Below are 21391 nucleotides of genomic sequence, written 5' to 3'. Positions count from 1 at the left end.
GTCTTTTCTTTTTTAAGGAGCATTTTGCGGGACTAATATTTCATGTGACACATTTGGGTGATGCTTATACAGAGTAATTTGAGACCCGCCCCGATACACGGTAACACAGGGTCATGGAAGCAGGTGATGTGCCTAACAGAACAGAGGATCTAAGAGTACTAGCTTTCTTCAACTCAAAAGAAAAACAAAAACAAAAACAAAAAACTGGTAATACCAAAGTCACAGGGTTGTGATGAGAACTGAATAGTCTAATATATGTGAAAGGATTGAAAAGCACCTGAAAATACTGTTACTGTGATGAAAAAGACTCATCTCACCATCCTTATGAACAGGGTAATTTCAGGCTTTGGATATGGCTGTAGGGTTGGTCACCTACTTCACAGGGGCGACGACAATGAACCTTCATCCTGTATCACACATAAAAGATTAATTTAGTAGCTAACTGACCTGGGGTTTGACCCTATGACTTTGGTTTTTTAATATTATTCTAACCAGCATGTAATAAACCATAACCCAGGATTGGTAACTACACTGGGATCTTACAAAATGGCTCCCTTGGGGATATTTACACAGTTGAACTATTATTATGTCTGATACCCTGGGGGCCTGAAAGATCAGCTTGTGGGATGTATAAACACTAGGTGAACATCGGCAGAGAAATGTACACCGAAAGCTAAGGGTAGACTGAGAAAATCAACACTTATTTTCTAACCATGTATCAGCAGCAAGCTGGCAGACCTCCTTCTTCCTGTAACAACTTTTAATGCTTCACCTTAAAGTGATGGGCAGTGTCATGGAAAGATGATTGGATTGGGGTTCAGATGTCTACCCAATTCAGATATGCCTTAGCTGTGCCATCATAGACATGGTCATTAATTTCCTGAGCCTTAGTTTCTCCCTTTAAAAAATGACTCACTCAGGGCACCTGGGTGGCTCAGTGGGTTAAGCCTCTGCCTCTGGCTCAGGTCATGATCTCAGGGTCCTGGGATGGAGCCCCGCATCGGGCTCTCTGCTCAGCAAGGAGCCTGCTTTCCCCCCTCTCTCTGTGTACTTGTGATCTCTCTGTCAGGTAAATAAATAAAATCTTTATTTAAAAAAAAAAGTCTCACTCATCACTCTTCTACATTAAGAAGATCGTGCACGGAGGGCACCTGGGTGGGTCAGTGGGTTAGGGCCTCTGCCTTCGGCTCGGGTCATGATCCTGGGGTCCTGGGATCAGGCCCCACGTTGGGCTCTCTGCCTGCCTCTCTGCCTACTTGTGATCTCTGTCTGTCAAATAAATAAATAAAATCAAAAAAACTATAAAAAAAAAAAGAAGGTCGTGCACAGATAAAGTAAGAGAACATACAAAAATGGTTTGTGTATTTTTATAATTGGTAAGCATGATAACATCTGGCATGGAATTGGCACCCCCTAAACATTAGATCAGACAGATGGATGGGTGAGTGGGATGCACAGATAGGTGAAATGGACGGACAGTTGGATTAGACTGCTAAGCTGGAAGGATGGATGGCTATGGTGGTTAGATGGGCAGATGGCCAGATGATAGATGGATGGAAGGACGATGAGTAGGGGTGGATGGACTAGTGGATGGGTTCGTTTTGGAGCCATCTGCCAGTTTCCTTGCAGCATCTTCTATTAATCCTTCTCTTCTCCTCCTCTAGTCTGTTCCCAGTTCTCCAAAGGAGTCTACGCCATCTTTGGGTTTTATGAACGGAGAACTGTCAACATGCTGACCTCCTTCTGTGGGGCCCTCCATGTCTGCTTCATTACACCAAGCTTTCCCGTTGACACCTCCAATCAGTTTGTCCTTCAGCTGCGCCCTGAGCTGCAGGATGCTCTTATCAGCATCATCGACCATTACAAGTGGCAGAAATTTGTCTACATTTATGATGCCGACCGGGGTAAGCCAAGGGTTCGGGGAGGGAGACTGTTAAGAGATGGAGAGAAAATTGCCAGCAGGAAGGAGAACGATGCCTGCCTGCTTCATTGAAAAGCATGGGGGGAGTGATCCAGAAATACTCTGTTTCCATGGTCTGATTTCTCGGTGGCTAATATCCAACTCACAGTGTGGAAGCACATCCTTTGAGAGAGTAATCCTCTTAACACACCATGTCACTCTGCAGTTCACCAAGCTTCCATGGCTCCTGAGTCCAGACTCAAAGCCCAAAGGCCTCCTTTGAATGGCTCATGGCTCACGGTGTAGTTGTCGGGAGCACAAACTCTAGAGTCAGATGCACCTGGATCTAAATTCTATGTCTTTTCCTCTCCAGCTGTTTGTCTTAGGGCAAGTTCTTTCTGCCTCAGTCTGACCATTTATGTTGAGGCTAAGATTTTCTATGCCTTCATTACCTCATCTCTGTAATAACATAAACCTAATTTCTGCCTCCTGAGGTTTCTGTGAGGATTAAATGAGGTGACTAGAAAGTTCCTGTCAGTGCATGGTACATTAAGTGCTCACGTATGTTAGCTATCATCATCGCCATCACCAACACCTCTCCCAGGCCCTTCTAATTGTGCTTCCACTTACATTTCGAATTTTACATCACATTTTCCTAATGTTTCCTTTGATTTTTTTTCTTCTCTGCATCTTTCCTCATGCTGTTTCTCTTTTCCGGAATGCACTTGCTTTCCCAAATCTACATATGTGAATCCTTCCTTTCTTTTGCATCCTGCTCAAACACTGCTTTTTCAACCCCCTAATCCTGAAATGGCAACGATCCTCTTTTTTCCAATGCCTGTGGTGGTTGTACTGTACGCTCCTACCTTTCCCTTGAATACTAAATAGTCATCAGAACTTAGTTATTATTAGTATAAATAAATAAATGGATTATGCAAAGTCTGGAAACTGAGGCAGAAGGGTTTTGCCCTGAATGAAAGGAAGGTTTCACTTGCAGGAAGGCCTAGAAGACTTTCGAGCAGGAAGCTTGTGAGATCAATTTTTGGGCGCAGTGTGAAATGCCATTACTCATTGAGGAGGAACCAGCAGGAGAGACCAGAAACCCTCTGCTTTCTTCAATCCCCCTCCTTACTTTGAGGATCTCCCTCTCAAACAGCAGGCACTGTGAGGATTATACCCATAGAAGGGCTTTTTCAGGACAGCTTTACAGCATGCTAAAGCTTGTGGCCTGGAAGTGTCAAACCTACTTCCCAGAATCCAGAAAAAAAAAATGTAACTTTGATTATGGAGAATCACCTCCGGGTTGGCAGAAACACCCATGCTCTTAAAGGACTCTGTCTCAGAAATCTGAGCTCAGAGCTTTGCCATTTGCTAGCTACGTGACCTTGGGCCAATGACTAAATCTCCCAGAGCCTCAATTTTCGTATCTGTGGTGCAATGGGGATAATAATGTTATGTACTTCATAGGATTAAGTAAATTGAAAACAAGAAAGCTAGTGGAATAGTGCCAGACACATAGTAAACTTTCAGTCAATGTGAGGCATACGCCACACCAAATAGCTTGCACTGGCAAAGAAACAAAGGTAAGAAGGCACACTTCTTCAAAGAAGACATGCAATGGCCAACAGACACATGATAAAAATGCTCCACATCACTTGGCATCAGGGAAATACAAATCAATGCCACAATGAGATACCACCTCACACCAGTCAGAATGGCTAAAATTAACAAGACAGGAAACAGCAAGTGTTGGTAAAGAAGTGGAGAAAGGGGGGGGCGCCTGGGTGGCTCAGTGGGTAAAAGCCTCTGCCTTCGGCTCAGGTCATGATCTCAGGTCCTGGGATCGAGCCCCGCATCAGGCTCTCTGTTCCGCAGGGATCCTGCTTCCTCCCCTCTCTCTCTGCCTACTTGTGATTTCTCTCTCTCTGTCAAATAAAATCTAAAAAAAAAAAAAAGAAGAGGAGAAAGGGGAACCCTCTTACACTGTTGGTGGGAATGTAAGCTGGTACAGCCACTCTGGAAGACAGTATGGAGGTTCCTTAAGGAATTAAAAATAGAACTAATAGAACTATCCTACAACCCAACAATTGCACTACTGGGTCTTTACCTGCACCCCAATGTTCATAGCAGCAGTGTCCAGAACAGCCAAACTGTGGAAGGAGCCACGATGCCCTTCAACAGAGGAATGATGGATAAAGAAGATGGGGTTCCACATATACAACAGAATATGACTCAGCCATCAGAAAGGATGAATACCTACTGTTTACATCAACATAGATGGAACTGGAGGGGATTATGCTAAGTGAAATAAGTCAGTCGGAGAAAAGCAATTATCATACGGTTTCACTCATGTGTGGAATAAAAGTAATAGCACAGAGGATCTTAGGGGAAGGGAGGGAAAACTGAAGGGGAAGAAATCAGAGTGGGAGACAAACCATGAGAGACTCTTGACTCCAGGAAATAGACTGAGGGATGCAGAAAAGGAGGTGGGTAAGGGGATGGTGTAAACAGGTGGCATTAAGGACGGTATGTGATGTGATGAGAAGTGGTGTTATGCATGACTAATTAATCATTACACACATCAAAAACTAATGATGTCCTATATATTGGCTAACTGAATTTAAATAATTTTTTGAGAAAGAAAAAAAAAAGGCATAACAGCATCCATCTAGAGATGATTCTTGAGGACAGGCATCATACCGGTCACTGTGGGAGGGATGAGCAGGGTTACAAGGAGACAAATGATGTATGTACAAAAGACTGATTAATAATGCACGAGTGAAGCCACCACCTGAAGTAGGCAGAAAAATGACCTCCATCTGCCCCCCACAGATGTCTCTGCTCCGAGAATTTGGGGACCTGTAAATGTGTTATATTCCATGGCAAGAGGGATTAAGGTTACAGATAGAATATACATTGCTAATCCACTGACCTTGGAGAGATTAACTTGGATTACTTATTTGGACCCAATGTAATCACACTTATTTGGACCCAATGTAATCACAAATCCACATCTTAAATGTGGAAGGTGGAGGCAGAAGAGTCAGTGTCAGAAGGAGATATGTGAAAGACTTAACCGGTTACTGCTGGTTTTGAAGGCGGAAGGGGCCATAAACCAAGAAATGTGAGCAGTCTCTAGAAGGTAGAAAGGCAAGAAAATCTTCTCCCCTAGAACCTCCCAGGAGCAACACAGCCCTACCGACACACTGATTTTAGTTCAAGGAGATTCATTTCGAGCTGACCTGTGGCAGTATAAGATGATACATGTGTGTTGTTTTAGACCAGTGAGTTTGTGGTGATTTGTTACTGCAGCAGGAGGAAACCGAGACACCATTTATGTCTCAAAGATGAAAAAAAGCTGCATTGAATAATGGGGTCCTCTATCATTTAACTATGAATCAGAAGAGAATCATTTAATTCAATCCACAGTGATTGAATACCTCCTATGGACAAGGCAAAGTATCGGGTCCCCAACATTCATGAAGTTGACAGTTACTAGGTGTCTACTTAGGTGTCAGTTTGGCACACTTAATAAGCAGCTACTAAATGCCCCATAATATTTATAAAACCCTTGCCATGTATCAGACATTCTTATTTAATCCTCATGACATGACGACGTAGGCATTTAATAACACCACCATTTTACCATTAAAGAAACTGAAGTTTGAAGAAGTTAAGTAGTCTGTATAAGGTCATTTAACCAATATATTGTAGCATCAGGATTTGAGCCTTTGGTTATATTTTTAATCACTAACACTACTGTCTGCAAAGTTCTGGAAACAGAAGGACAGAAGAGACTCACTGCCTGCCTTCAGTGAGCTCTGACTTGCACGGTGGGAAAAAGCTGAGCTGAGTTTGGTGGAGGAGCCGGTGTGGTGTGACCAGGGAAGTGGGTGCCGAATGGAGGCGAGTGGTACCTGTGGATCCTGACGGCCACTTCTCCAACTTACGATTTCCAGGTCTGTCCGTCCTGCAGAAAGTCCTGGACACAGCTGCCGAGAAGAACTGGCAGGTGACAGCGGTCAACATTTTGACCACCACAGAGGAGGGATACCGGATGCTCTTTCAGGACCTGGAAAAGAAAAAGGAGCGGCTTGTGGTGGTGGACTGTGAATCAGAACGCCTCAACGCCATCTTGGGCCAGGTAGTGCGTGCAGCAAAGGCTCAGACTGGGTGAGGGGAGGGGTTCAAGAGCAAACTGGACAGCCTTTTGCCCACAGAGAGAGCGCTTGACAATATCGGAAGGTGACTTCTTCCCCACCTTCTGTAATTTATACATTTTAGTTCTGAATTTTTATAAAATAGCACAAACAATAGGAGACTGGACCTAGAGCTTCCCATGGTTCTCAGATCAGCTGACCAAAAACTAACCTCCAGGGTTTCCCTCTATGGTGAAAAAGCAGATTGCACTGCATTTTAGAGTCTGTGAAGCACTGTCACATGGGGAACACAGACTGCTAGAGCCAGATTCCTAGGTTCAGCTCTGGGTTCTGTCACTCATGATCTGGCAGTTGCCATCTCATCCATCCGGCCCACTGCCCTGGTTTGAGTGCAGGGATGCAGCAGGCACCTCTCTGCTGTTTCCCTGAATACACTCATGTGTCTGAGAAATCCACTGATTGTACATTCTGTGAAAGGGCACTGTGATCCCAATAGTTTTTAGCCAGGACTCTAAGCCATGGTTCTTCCCGTTCTCAGAATGAGAGTATGTACCCACTACACAAGCAGCAGGCCTTTCTTGATCTTTTGTCTTTCTGACAAGCTTACACTTGTGTATCCAGGTGAACTAGCAAGAAGGTAGATTTGGCGATCATTCTCTAACAGGGCTGTATAATTACAGATGGTAGTTTTAGGTACTTGACAACGTGACAAAGCTTGCTGATGGCCTTTCAAGACCCTGGGATCCCCATCAGGAATCTTGCCACTAACAGAATCTCGCCAGCAACAGAACAAGGGCGATTCTGAAAATCGAGAATTGTTTAAGGCATTACGTATGTTTTCTACTCCACTAAGTATGGATCTGGTCTCCCCTCTTGGAAAGAGAAACCAGGGGCGCCTGGGTGGCTTAGCGGGTTAAGCCTCTGACTTGGGCTCAGGTCATGATCTCAGGGTCCTGGGATCAAGCCCCGAATCGGGCTCTCCACTCAGCAGGGGGCCTCCTTCCCCCTCTCTCTCTGCCTGCTTCTCTCCTACTTGTGATCTTTCTCTCTGTGTGTCATATAAATAAATAAAGTCTTTAAAAAAGAGAGAGAGAGTGAGAAACCAGCAAAAATTGTTTCCATGAGATGGGCCTTCTCTGGGCTGGACTCAAGGGATTTGAATGCAAGTTAAACAAGGCAGTATCAGGTAATGGTTAAACACAGAGACCCTGCAGCCAAAGTAGCTGCAAGTTAAACCCCAGCTCTAGTCTTTACTACCTCCATAACCTTGGCCAGGTTTTTCATCTTTCTATGTCTCAGATTCCTGATCTGTGAAATGGGCATAGTAATAATACAGCTTTCTTCAGAGGGCTCCTGTGAGAGTTAGAAGAATCTATTCATGTAAAGCACTTAGAACAGAACCTGCCCCACAGAAAGTGATCAATATAATAAGGCTTTGCCCAGTTCTGCTTTTTCTAGCACCACCTAGTACTACCTTCTTGAATCACTTCCTTCTTTGGGCATAAGTGTCCTCATCTATAAAATAGGAATGATGGCTCCTGCTCTACAGAGCTGAGAAAAAGACTGGATGAGATAGCAGTTGGAAAAAGTACTGAATGATAATTAGATATGCTTAACAGACTGATGATTTGTCCTTTGTTGTTCTGTAATAAAGACGGTGGCCAGTGCTACCATTTTCTGAGCACCTGCCATGTACCAGACACCATGCCGAGTCCTTCCCATGCATCACACTACCTCATCTTCACGTCTACTCTAGAAAACCACTTCTATCACTTCCCCTAATTTATAAATGAAGAAATAAGGGACTGTACTTGCCTGGGAATTCACAGCTAGCACGTAAGAAAAGCAGGACGTCAAAGTCATCTTAGTCTGGCTGTGGAGCCCAACCTTCCCCAAAATGTAACTTTTCAGTCTCTGCTGTCTCTAGCCACCTTCTCTGCCAAAAGACAAACTTATATTTTGTAAGAAAGGGACTCGTTTGTATGGGCATTTTAGATGGTAGTATATTAACTCTTTTAACTGTTGGATTCTTCTGTTCTGAAAAGCAAGGCCAAAGAGCTGAATGGATCTTACAGATCACTTGATTTACCACCTGCATTCACAGTTTACAGGTGGGATAACTGAGGGTCCCATTGGCTGATTTGCCTTCAATTCAGACAACTAGTTGGTAACAGTGATGGGTCTCGAATTTACATCTAATGGCTTAGAGTCTGACATCTTGACATAATTTTAAACAATTGAACACTTGAATTGGGATCTTTTCAGTCTAATACAAACATCCTGCCTGACCTAAGGAGGAAGACAGTGATTCTCAATTCCAGGTATGGAATTGCCTATCTCTGTCTCCAGTCCCCCAATCAGAACACTGGCATTAGGAGGACAAGGATTTTTAGTTTATGTTCTTTGTGGTATCCACAGTGCCTTGAACAGTGCTGGGTACCTTGAAGGTATTCAATACATATTTTCTGAGTGCCTAGAAAGAATAAGGAATCAATGAAGGCTCTAGGAAAGATACCAAATGTGAGATAGGTCTGAATATGTACAGGTAGTCATTGGATGGATAAGAGGCATTAAGCTGGAAAGAAGGGCATGTAGGGCAGCCCAGAGGGCATGTGAGTGCTGGGGTTCATAGACTGACCTAGCAAGGCAGGTGGAAGATGCTACGTGTCCATTGGGAGACGGTGACAGTCACATGATTGAGGCTATTCTTGGAAACTGCTCTAAAGAGTTTGGGGTTTATTCCATAGACAGTGGAGTCAGTAAAGGTTTGTGAGCAAGGAATAGGGTTATTAGAATATAATGCTTTGTCAATATATTAGACAGCAAATTATATAGTACAGTCATTAAGTTCAGAATGAGTTAGAGATGAGAGAGACCAGGATTAGGCTATCACCCTGCTTTACTGCCTTCATAGTGATTCCCACTTGCTGAAATCTGGCTCATTTATCTGTTTATATATTTACCATCTGTCTCCCTACTAAAACGTCAGTTCAGTTTAGGGAGGGCACAAGGACCCTGCCTCACAGGGCCACAGGCTGTCCCCAGCACACAGCACAGTGCTCAGCATATCATCCTTGTTCAGTAAGTATCTGCTGGCTGCATTAATGAATCAGAGAAGGTTTTACAGAGTAGCTGGGATTTGACCTCTGCCATAAAGGTTATGAATAATCAGAGAGAATGGGAAAGGACATTCCAGACGCAAAGATTATGAATTAAGGCAGTCCAGTGGAAATGAGCTTTGAAGTAATAGGGTGAGCAAAGCTACGGGGCTCCAGGTGAACTTGTACATTGCCTTTATAACAGCCTTTCAGTTTGTAACCCAGGGGCATTCACCTCTCCATCTAGTGTGGGTCTCACTGCAGTAAAGTGGGACCCCAGGGAGCAAGGACCATTTATGTCTCCGTTCCCACTCTATCCAGAGCTTAGTGCTTGATACAGAATAAGCACTTAATTGATGTTTGTGAAAGAAGGGAAGAGAGGGCAGTGGATTGGTAGGTGAAAAGAACGGGTGGGAAGGTTGGCATTATGTTGAACCATATGCAACTGCTAATTTTTATCAACCCAAAGTCATCAATTGTCATCTGTTTCTTACGTTTCAATCTGTAATTTTATCTTGCAGAGACTATTCTTATCCATTGCCTAAATGTGGCAGGTTTTGAAAGATCTCTTATTTGCTATTTTGTGTTTATTAGAAGCTAGATAGGTTTTTGGTAAAGGTGTCTTATTATTGAAAGGGCAGCAAACCATTTGACAAGAAGATGGAAAAGTAATGAAGAATTATTAATAAAACTATCATCCCAATAGTATTTGAGCTCCGTGGCCTGGAATTTCACAATCTAACCACTGTTTCAGAATATGCATTGTGTGTGCTTGCATTTAATTATTCCCTACATTAAAAAAATATGTGAGCTGCTCTGCACATACATCCAATTAAGTAGATGTCTAAATGTGGGTTTTAATAACCTTGAAAATTTATTCAGTTAGACAAGAAGCCCAAGTGCTTCTCATATGTTTTATGCCTTCTTGTAAGAGTGCAGGAGAGGCAGTGAGCAGAATGTACTAACCCCAATTTCATGATTAAAAAATGAAGAAATAGATCAAGTTAACTTGCAGGCTGAGCTAGGGCTATGCTCTTAGCTGTTCCTTGGGTGGCGTGTCTGGCTGCCTGAGCAAACCCCTGGACAATTCATCCCACAAATATTTTTTCTGCCCACAGTGATTACAAAAGTCTGCACAATGAGGATGGAGGAGTTTTGGGGGCCCTGGCTCTTACTGATTAATCATAATTGGGTTACATACAAAGACTCACAACAGTCAGGTTCCTGTCTTGGCACTGCTGCAGGATCTGGGCAAATCATTTCCCCTCTCTAGGCCTTAACTTCCCATCTATACAGTGGAAGACTGGACCATCTGATCCTGACATGTCCTTCCAACTTCCAGGTTGAGTGGTCAGTTAATTCCTGGGTATCCAACTAGTTTAGGGAAGAGGTCACAGTATTCAGGGAAAGAAGGAACTGGATCTGAATATGGTTTATGCAAGGAGTTGAAGGTCAAGAACCTACCCATCTGACCATCCACTCACATCCATCCATCCATCCATCCAAGCAGCAGGTAATGTCATGACAGTGGCAGTGAATTCAACACAGCTTCAGATTCACACAAGGAAAGAATCTCCATCCCAGGAAAGGCTTTATGGATGAAGAAGTGAAATAAACATTTCATCTGAATTGGGCGGGGGGCCGGGGGAGTTATGATGACGCTCCTCTACATGTATTATCAGACAAAACTAATTTCAAATCCTGCATCTGCCACTTAATAGCTGAGTAACCTTAGGGAGTTTATTTAATCTCTCCATGCCATTTAATCTCTCCTCATCATCATAAAATGAGGGTAACCATAATGCCACCAATACTGTACTTGGAATACTTAGGATAGAACAGGATACACTGTAAGCACTCGCTGTTGGTTGCTACTATCATTGCCATTGTTGCTTTAATTGCAAATCTGATTGATGAATCCCTTCCCATTGTGTTTTGTAGATCATAAAGCTGGAGAAGAACGGCATCGGCTACCACTACATCCTTGCAAATCTGGTGAGTACCATGCATGGCTGTTCAGCTTATGCACCGCTGCAGATACAGGCCCTACCTTGCTTCTGCGGCCCCCAGCTAATGGGAACTGCCTGGGTGGGAGCGGCAACTCAGAGCTGCAATACTAAGCTTGCCTGCTCCCCTCCACATTCCCCATTTGTCAGACCATGGCACACTGTGGTAACCCTCTCATCTTCCTTAGAAGAGGGGGTCATCACAAGGGCAGGTTCAATCAGCTCTGCCTCTTGATAGTTAGTACAAAACTGCCCATCTTTGAAGAGATACAAGGTGTTTCCACCCCTCTATTTTGACACCAGTCGCAGTTTTACTCTTTCTAAGTACAAACACTGGAATCACAATGATACTGGCATTGACAGCTCTTTAACCAGAAAGCAATTATACAACATGAACAATATTATGTCAATTTAGTTTTTACTCACTTTTCTATGTGGTATAAAGTAACCCTATCTTCTTAAAAAATTTTGTTTTCATTTTAATGTATTCTAGCTCTTTTTATTGGACACAATCATTTTCAATGTTATGAAGATTTGAGTCATCAAATCATTTTTATTCATATGAAATTTTACCTAATAACATGTGCCATTAGGAGTCTTCTTTTGTGGCCATAATTCCTGGCAATTCTATTTTTCCTGGGTCATGTTTTGACCATCTACCTTTTTTATCATGAAGTTTGATTCTTCCAGAATTTTATCCAAAGCTAAATGTAATTTTATCTTGCCGTTAGTCCCACTGTTTACATTTTTTAAAGTTCCTCATGGTGATGTAATTCACATACCATACTGTTCATCCACATAAAGTGTCCAATCCATTGCTTTTTAATATATTCACAGAATTATGAAACCGTCCCCACAATCTAACTTTAGAATTTTTTCGTCATCCCAAAAAAGAAACCCCATACCCAGCAGCACCCATTCCCCATTGCTCTCTAAATTCCTGCCCCCAGCCCTAGGCAACTAGCAATCTACTTTGTGAGTATTTGCCTATTCTGGACACTGCGTGTAGGCAGAATCATACAATCTGTGCTCCTTTGTGACTGGCTTCTTTCACCTAGCATCATGTTTTCAAAGTTCCTCCATACTGTAGCATGCATGGTACCTTACTCGTTTTCATTGCCAAATAATATTCTCTTCTATGGCTACACTGCATTTTGTTTATCCATTCATTGGTTGATGAACATTTGGGTGGTTTTCGCTTTTTACCTATTATAAATAAGCTGCTATGAACATTTAGGTACATACCTTTCTCTTGAGTACAAACCTAGGAATGGAATTGCTGGGTTATAGGCTCACTCTGTGTTTAACATCTTGAAGAAATGCAAAATTACTTTCCAAAGTGGTTATATCTCCCAACAAATCAATAAGTTTTTATATTGATTAAAATATTTTAACCAATAACACATTCTGCCAGTGTGACAGTTTGGGCAGTTAGCGGTTTTCCCCATCTGGTAGCTTTTTCTACAAAGTGTGCTTGTTATCCTGGCTTGTCTTTATAATTTTGTTTGCATGAAAATGTAATTTTTAAATTTTTATTTATAACAAAGTGTATCATGTTAGTTTTAGGCATGTTATTTGGTGTTGATTATTTTTATGAGTAACATTAATAATTAATGGAATTAAAAATTGCTATTTTCTACTTATTTTTGGAACAAAGGTCATTAGTAAAACAATATTCTACTAGGTCTGGCTGTATGTAAAGGTCAAAATGTAAGATCGAAACAAGGGACCAAACATCCTGTCTAATCCTTAATTCCTATTGCTCTTTCTGACCCCATCTCCATTCTTAAACAAGTCCCTACCTAAACATTTCCCTTCAAAACTTCATTGACTTGATTGTCCCAATATTTCAGGCTCAGGACCAGAAATGAGAAGGGCTCATTGAAATAGGTTAATTTAGACCCAGATGTTAATAGCTAAATATGTTACATTTCTCAAAGGTATTTGCCTTTTAAATGGTGGGTAGCTCTCCAGAGACTTTTAGGGAAAAAGAGCCTCACCCTAAAAAAAAAAAAAAAAAAATTGCACAGACAGAATTTTTGACTTTGTAATAAAGCAGGTTCAACATCCCTCAAGTCCCAGCTCCCTAGAGCTGGAAGGGACTTCAGAAATCAATGTCATCTAAGTCTCCTTTGCTTGTAGAGAAATAAAACCAGCAAGGTGGTGTGGCCTGGGCATGCAGCAAGTCAGGGATGGAGCTAGGCCTAGCACCAAGGTGAGCAGGCAGCATCCAACGCCATATGCAGGGCTCCAGCACGCCTCTCCGTACAGACTGTGTGAGCACCCTGCTGCTGGAGAATACACAGAACAACAGCGAGGGCATGCATAATCGCCTCTCTAGGGTAAGATAGAAATTACATATCAGTGGCCTTGGAGCCACCAAAAGACCCCAGATAATTAAATTGCCAGCCTCCATCTGTTGCCAAGTGACCCTTTGGTCACTGCATCACCGAGTCAGCCCCTTGGGCTTCTGTATCCTTCTGATCTGCATTCTTCTTCTTCTGACCTAATGAGCTCTCAAACCCTTACAACTGCCGGCTAATAGGATGCAAATTGCATATACCATCCAAATACAAAAGACTTGCATGTTCCAATAGATTAGTTGATAATTAGGCTTCAAATTACTAATTAATTCAGTTCGAAACATAGGCGAGTATGTGGTGTGTGTTTTTCTTCCCCCTTCAGAGAAATAACGCAATTTATAAGATGATAATTTTTAGAAATTCCGCCACATAATTAGCCTGCTGCTGCATGGAACTGACCCCCTCCTTCAGAGTGTTTGTGATTAGGGTATAATTACAGAGTTAGAAACCAAGGAAGCTTTTGAAAGGTTTAACAAAAGGAGGGAGCTACACTTTTATTTCACAGTTCTCTCTGCACAAGAGAAATGGAGTGCACGAGCTCCAAAGTAGCCAACTGCATTTTTCTAAACGATCACTTTGGAGAATTCAGATAGCCAGCTTCGGGGGACTGCTGAAAGAGAGCAGGGAAGGAGACTATGCGTCCAAGAGGAGAGCTTTAGGGACAGGGAGTAAAAACAACCATGAACCTTCCCTGCCCCCCACCCACTCTTTTTGTCCAGACACCACCTTAGCGAGCTCTGTGATCCTGGGCAACTCTCCAGGCCTCAGTCTCCTTATCTGTCAACTGGGAATGACAGTGATCTGCATGATTATACTGTCATGGGGAAGATCAAAGATGTTGCTGGATGACACCCTGTTTTGAAGGTTAAACACTGGTCTGCATAGGTGGGGGAATTCTTACCACATAGACTGAATCTACTCATCTGTACATCACGTATTCTAGGGGTACATGTATATACACACACACATACATATATATGCTTGTTCATGTATCCCTATCTTATATGGGATAGATGTATATTTATATTTCTAGAGCACTGGTAAGTCCATACAATGTACTTGAACCTTGCAGAAATTGGAGAACTCTACCATTCTTTCTTTTTTTATTTTTAAAGAGAGAGAGAGAGCATGAGTGGTGGTGGGAGATGGGGGGGGAAGACAGTCAGAAGGAGAGAGAGAATCCCAAGCGGGCTCCATGCCCAGCACAGAGCCCAGTGCAGGGCTCGATCTCACAACCCCAAGACCATGACCCCAGCCAAAATCAAGAGCCGGATGCTCCACTAACTGAGCCACCCAGGCACCCCATACTATTATTTCTTTTTTTTTTTTTTTTTAAGATTTTGTTTATTTATTTGAGAGAGAGAGAGAGAAAGACATCACAAGTAGGCAGAGAGTCAGTCAGAGAGATGGGGAAGCAGGCTCCCTGCCGAGCAGAGAGCCCCATGCGGGGCTCGATCCTAGGACCCTGAGATCATGACCTGAGCCGAAGGCAGAGGCTTAACCCACTGAGCCAGCCAGGCGCCCCCAAATACCATTATTTCTTAAAGAAGCATCTAGGCCCTGGAACCCACCAGAGGACCAGGCTATCCAATCTAGCTAGCCATCCTCCTCCAAACCCCAAATCCGTGCTCATTCCTGACTCTGACATTGTGATCAAAGCAGACATCTACCAGTCAGGGCCCTCCAGAATTATAGCTTATCTTTGTGATACATCAACAGCATATCTTAGACCAAACTAGTGTTTCTCAAAACAGAGTGTTTCTCAAAACAAGTGTTTCTCAAAACATTGTCTCCCCCCCACCCCCAGACAATGCATCTGCAGAGTCAGTTTGGGAAGCATTGAGCTAATCATGTCACTGGAATTATAAAAATGAGTAACCACATCCCGAAACAAATGACCAGATTATTAATACTGATGATTAGAGTTTTACTGAAACAAAAAAGCACATTTTAAAATGCTTATAGAGAATTAGCAGACCTCTGAGAACTTACAAAGGGTCCAGCAGACCCCAGTTTGAGAAACACTGAAGGTGTTGATTCTTTTTCAGTATGGACCATTTGGTACCTCCTTAGGGATTAATAACAGTAAAAGTAACAGCAATCTCCCATTTTCACAACTGTTATAGTTTATGTGCATTTTCTCAAGAATCACACCACTGGCTTTTGAGAATCACAATACTCCAGTGAAGTCAGCAAGGTAGAATTCATCACCTCCATTTTACAGATGTGGGAACCAAGGCTCAGAGCCAGAATCTGAGCTGCAGAGAGGAAGGCAAGCACCTAGTCAATATAGTTGGGCTCTCAGGAATCTGACAAAAACCTAGTAGTGTGGGCATAAAAATAGGTCTATCAGCCTAACCTGATGCCAACCCTCTGGGAGCCACTGACCAAGAATTCCTTAAAGCCCTCATGGATAACGTGTCAATAATTACAATGGCAGTAACTACTATAATTCACTTAATCATTGCTACATTCCAGGAATACTTAAAATGCTTAGATGCCTATCTATTAAACCCTACCACAGCCCTTGATAATATTATCCCCACTTTTCAGATGAAGAAACAGGTTCAGAAAGATTAGTGAATTTTCCAAAGTTGCCACGTTGATAGAGTGACGGAGCTGGGCTTCCCCTCCAGGACCATGGGACTCCAAAGGCCACATGCCTAGGATGTGCCTTGTGACCGCTGAGTGTGGGGAAGTGGAGGAAGGAGTGAGGGTTTGGGGGACTGAGGGAGATGGTTCTTGGCAGGAAGGCTTGAGTTTAAATCTAATATCTTTTTTTTTTTTTTAAGATTTTATTTATTTGACAGAGCGAGAGAAATCACAAGTAGGCAGAGAGGCAGGCAGAGAGAAAGGAGGAAGCAGGCTCCCCGCGGAGCAGAGAGCCCGACATGGGGCTCGATCCCAGGACCCTGGGATCACGACCCGAGCCGAAGGCAGAGGCTTTAACCCACTGAGCCACCCAGGCACTCCAGGAAGGCTTGAGTTTAAACCTCGCCTGCAGTAGGCCTGGAACTTAAACTTAGGCTCTCAACTCCTATTGGATACATTTTTAGTTATACACTGATGGAATTTCATTATAATTTCAAGGGATAAGGAAGCTGAGGGAGAGACATTGAGATCAGGTCACTCCAGGTCTCACTAGGGTATTTGGGGATCAGAACAGTTAGCCATTTCTACCATGCGGTTGTATAATAACTCCCGTAAAGAGTTAAGAGTTGGAAGGTTTGGTCCAGAGAAGAGTAAACCCAATCCCCCAGCTCTGTGCTGCTGCCCTCTGCCCTGTCAGTCCCGAGAAGAAGCTGTTCTCCAGTCTCCTTCTCTCCTCTGCTGAGAAATGTCTCCACCTTCTGTACGGTCACCCTTGCCCACTGTCTTCTGCTGCTCTCTTCCCACTGTCTCTGGGCCACACCCGGCATCCTGATTTCCATAGCCTCTGGTTAGGCAGGTGGTACTGCGGTTGGAAAGGGTGGTTGAAGATCAAACAGACCTGGGTTTATATTCTGGCTTTATATCTATTAGCTGTGTGACATTAGTCAAGTTACCTACTCACTCTGAACTTTCATTGCCTCATCTGTAAAAGAGGGAATAATGTGATATTATCTATCTCCTTATTGGTATTAAGCAAGACAGTATGTTATAAAGGGTGTATAATAAATATTTGGCCCAAATAAGCACTCAATAAATGTTAGTAATTGCCACCATAATAATCATCATACCATCATCATCATTATCATTAGTGGAAAAAGAAAAGACATTTAACATCTGGGGACACGCTACTATCTTTGAGACCCTCTCCCAAACTAAATCCCATCCACAACTGCCTCACCATTATATAATGTCTTCCTCCCTGTTTGTCATTAAGCTCCTAGAGGAAGAAACCGGTCTGCCTTATTCACTGATGAATTCCTAGGGCCTGGTAGAGGGAATTACATGTACCAGGTGGTCTTTAAAAAAATCACTAAATGTGGGGCGCCTAGGTGGCTCAGTTGGTTAAAGTTTCTGCCTTTGAAATAAGTCAATCAGAGAAAGACAACTATTATATGATCTCCCTGATATGAGGAAGTGGAGATGCAATGTGGGGGGTTGGGGGGTAGGAAAAGAAAAAATGAAAGAAGATGGGATTGGGAGGGAGACAAACCATAAAAGACTCAATCTCGAAAAACAGACTGAGGGTTGCTGGGGGGATGGGGGACGGGAGTGGGTGGTGAGGATATGGACATTGGGGAGGGCATGTGCTATGATGAGTGCTGTGAAATGTGCAAACCTGGATATTCACAGACCTGTACCCCTGGGGATAAAAATACATTATATGTTTATTAAAAATTAATTAATTAATTAATTAATTTTTTATAAAGCTTCTGCCTTCGGCTCAAGTCATGATCTCAGGGTCTTGGGATCAAGCCCCGCGTTGGGCTGTGTGCTCAGCAGGGAGCCTGCTTCCTCCTCTCTCTCTGCCTGCTTCTCTGCCTACTTGTGATCTCTGTCTGTCAAATAAATGAAATCATTAAAAAATAAAATAAAAAATCACTAAATGGATGAATAAGGGAAATAACCCCTCAGGAAATAAACAATATGTGTACCCACACATCCCATGCACCTACAGGCAAAATCCTTAACTGCAAACTGCTGAGAGCAGCAGAGGTAGTAAGAATGTGAACGCAGTTATGAATATGCACATGAGTAGAGAAAGATGGGCCTAAGGGGGCTTTTAATCCACTTCCAATGAAGAGCGAGAATCTCTTCTGCACCATCCCAGCGGAAGCCCATCCATTTGGTTCCTGCTTGAATGATACCCAGTGATGGGGAACTCACTGCCTTGAGCAGCCCTTTCTCTCCTCAAAGGAGTCGGAGGTTTCTAGTCTTGCTCGAGGAGGGCCCAGGCTGCCCCATGCTACCATCTCTGCATTTGTGGCGCCACCTGCTCCCTCAGAAGCCTTGCAGAACACGCCTGCTGCCCTTCCACAAAGCAACCTTCATGTGCTTGGAAACACCTATGCTGGTTGTCTCCTCCGTGCTGCTCCTCCAGTGCGGACGCCCCTCTGTGCCCTCAGTACCTTCTCACAGCGTGTGCCTCCAGGGCGGACCGAGCACGTCCTCCAGCCTAGCGCAGCTTCTCACACAAGAAGAATCACACAGCTTGACTTCTGTCCTGGGAGCCACGAGGCCTTGTCTTCCAGCTGGACTGGAACACGGAACTAAAGTTCTAAAGAATGAGAGAGCCTGGGTGGCTCAGTTGGTTAAGTGTCCGGCTCAGCTCAGCTCAGGTCTCGATCTTGGGGTCGTGAGGTCAAGCCCCACGTTGGGTTCCACACTGGGCTTTAGAACCCATTTAAAAAAAAAAAAATGCTGGAGAAAAAAATCACACAGTGTGAGATAGGAATGCAAGCCTCCCTAAACGGCCGCTGAGCTGACGGAGTAAGGCAGTCAGCGGCTAGAGAGGCCTCTGCAGGCTGCAGGGTGTCTGGGAAGGAGACAGTGGATCCACATGCCAGTGGTCCTGTGGAGAGCATGCCTTTGCCCTGGTTTGAAAGGGCCAGGAGAGCTGGTGCTGAAGAGTCCCTAGGAGCTCCTCTCACCCAGCGCCTCATTTTATAAATGGGCACATAGGCCCAGAGAGGGGACGCGACCTGCTTGAGGTCACGGAGAAGTTAAACAGCAGAGCTGGGCCTGGGATTTGGAGCAACTGTTTGTGCTTCATTCCCCCCACTGCTGCCTCTCAGTTTCCACAGTGTGCGTCTGTGTGTGTGTGTGTGTGTGTGTGTGTAAGAGAAAGAATCCAGCAGAAACATGGAGACCAAGGAAGAGGCTCAGAGGTGCTCCTTCCCGCCTCCCCAATCCCATCAGAGTCTCTCTTCACTGATGCGACCCCCTGCAGCTTCCCTTTGTCCCTTCCGTTCACCCTTTCCTCCCCCAGCTGCCCTCCCGTCATTCTCTTATAACACTGAGAACACATGGGTTACTTTATGATCACCAGGGCTGACACTGCAGATGCCTCTGGAAGCAAAGAGGAAGTAGGGTAGTAGTAGCCAAATCCCAGATCCCAGAATATCCTCCCTTGCTGGGTGGTCCCAGCATTACATTGGGCAAGGCCTAGTGTGTTTCTCTTCACACTCGTACCCCAGGGTCCAGAATAATCTAGAGACCTCTGAGAGTTTCTGTGCCCCTCCAAGAAAGGTGAGATTATATGCCCACTTTGTGAGTTGAGAGAAAGAGGTTCAAGTTGTTGAAGGAACTTTTCCAAGGTCAGGGAGTTAAAGCTAGAATTTGAACTCAGATCTAATTCTGAAGATTAGGTTTGTTCTCCACTGGGCCACTGGCAAAACTGACAGACTCCTTTCTTCTGAAACTGCCTGGATTGAATTTTCCGTCACCCACTTACTAGCTGTGATTCTGAGCAAGTCACTTCGCCTCTCTGTACCTCAGTTTCCTTATCTGTAGGTGGGGACATGAATATGTACTTCACAAGGTAAAGATAAAATGAGCTATTTTATGTCAAGTTTTAGAACAATGAGTGCAGCAGAAACCTGGGGTCTCATCCCAACTCTGCCACTGACTCATTACCATTTGCAAAAAAAGACATATATATATATATTTTTTTTTTGAGAGTCTCAATTTGTTGGAGATTGGTACGATGTTTTTAAAAGGAATAAATTGTCGAAGACTTGTGCAGATCTGTAATTTACGGTTCTAGTTTTCCTGCCTCTCTCTGAAAGCCCAGGAATTCAACACAAAATTTCTAAGCCACACTGGCTCTTCATCATAAGGGAGACGCTGCTGCATTCATCTCGAGCACTCAGTGTTTGTAAGGTTGGCTCTTGCAAACCGTGCACACCTTGGCTGATCTGGAATAATCCTTCCCAAGCTGAGCTAACAGATATTCCAGATGTGCAAGACAGTGTCTGCAAATGCTCTTCAGAGCGTGGAACCCCTCGCTACCGCCGGCTCAGAAACAGAAAGGACAGAACCCTCAGTACCAACTGAGGCGGGAGGTCGGGGTACTGTGCAAATAGAAGTGTTCCATCTTCACTTCTTACATGTCCCTGTTTTTAAAACAGAAAAGCAGATAATATAAGGGGAGGAAGGACCATGGAGCCCCATGTGCTGCGGGGCTCTAGGTGAGTATTTGCTATGTGCCAGGCATCATTTTAAGAACCCAACATATGTTACTATAGTTAGTCCTTGCCGCAGTCAGAGGATGGAGATAAATAATCCTTATTTTGCCGTGAAGGATACTGAGGCCCAGAAAGGTTTAAAGTTTGCCTGTGGCCACACAGCTAAGAGGTAGAAGAGCTGAGATTTGAATCCAGGCTGATGTGTAACATGTGCTTCCTCTGAGTCACTGTCCTTTGTCCTCTGAATCTGAACATCAGAGCAAGCGTGTTTTCTGCTCAGAGGGTTATTCCCCATACTTTTCACCTGACCAAACATCCTCACTCAGGCTTCACTGCTTCCACTGGGAAGGCCTTCCCTGAGCTCCAGTGTCAGGTGTTTTCATTAGCTGCTCTACTAGTACTTGGGCACCACTGGCCTTTCTCACTAACCCTAAGTAACTTGAAAGCAGGGAGCACACCTGTGATTCTGTTTCATCCCTTCGTGTAATATGTGCCTCGCAATATGAAGTACTCACATATGAATGAGAGCATAAATGAGTACACTAGAATATTCCTTTCCCCATTCCCAGGAGATTTCAAATTTATCCTGTGTTTGGACTTTCATTCATTTTTCACCAAGCATTCAATAGATACCCACTGTATTGGGACCCTATAAACCCTTAAGCTGGCATTTCATCAAAAAGTAGGTTTTCTGTAGCCTTTGCTTGATCATCTCTGAACAGGAAGGTTTGGGTCAATGTAAAAGGAAG

At 43.7% G+C, this 21391-nt stretch overlaps 1 protein-coding gene across 2 annotated transcripts in view; it reads left to right on the top strand.

Moving 5' to 3' along the window:
- The window catches only part of GRIA1 (glutamate ionotropic receptor AMPA type subunit 1), a 308116-nt gene that overhangs the window by 152706 nt on the left and 134019 nt on the right, over positions 1–21391 (top strand). For both annotated transcript variants that reach the window (XM_044230963.1, XM_044230971.1), the window contains exons 3-5: positions 1665–1904; positions 5860–6044; positions 11100–11153. In XM_044230963.1, the coding sequence (XP_044086898.1) occupies positions 1665–1904; positions 5860–6044; positions 11100–11153 (479 nt within the window). The remainder of the gene's footprint in view (positions 1–1664; positions 1905–5859; positions 6045–11099; positions 11154–21391) is intronic.

Source organism: Neovison vison, chromosome 1 (genome assembly GCF_020171115.1).
Source record: "Neovison vison isolate M4711 chromosome 1, ASM_NN_V1, whole genome shotgun sequence".
NCBI lineage: Eukaryota > Metazoa > Chordata > Mammalia > Carnivora > Mustelidae > Neogale > Neogale vison.
Note: the sequence above shows the minus strand (reverse complement) of the source record. Positions and strands in the feature narration are given on the sequence as shown.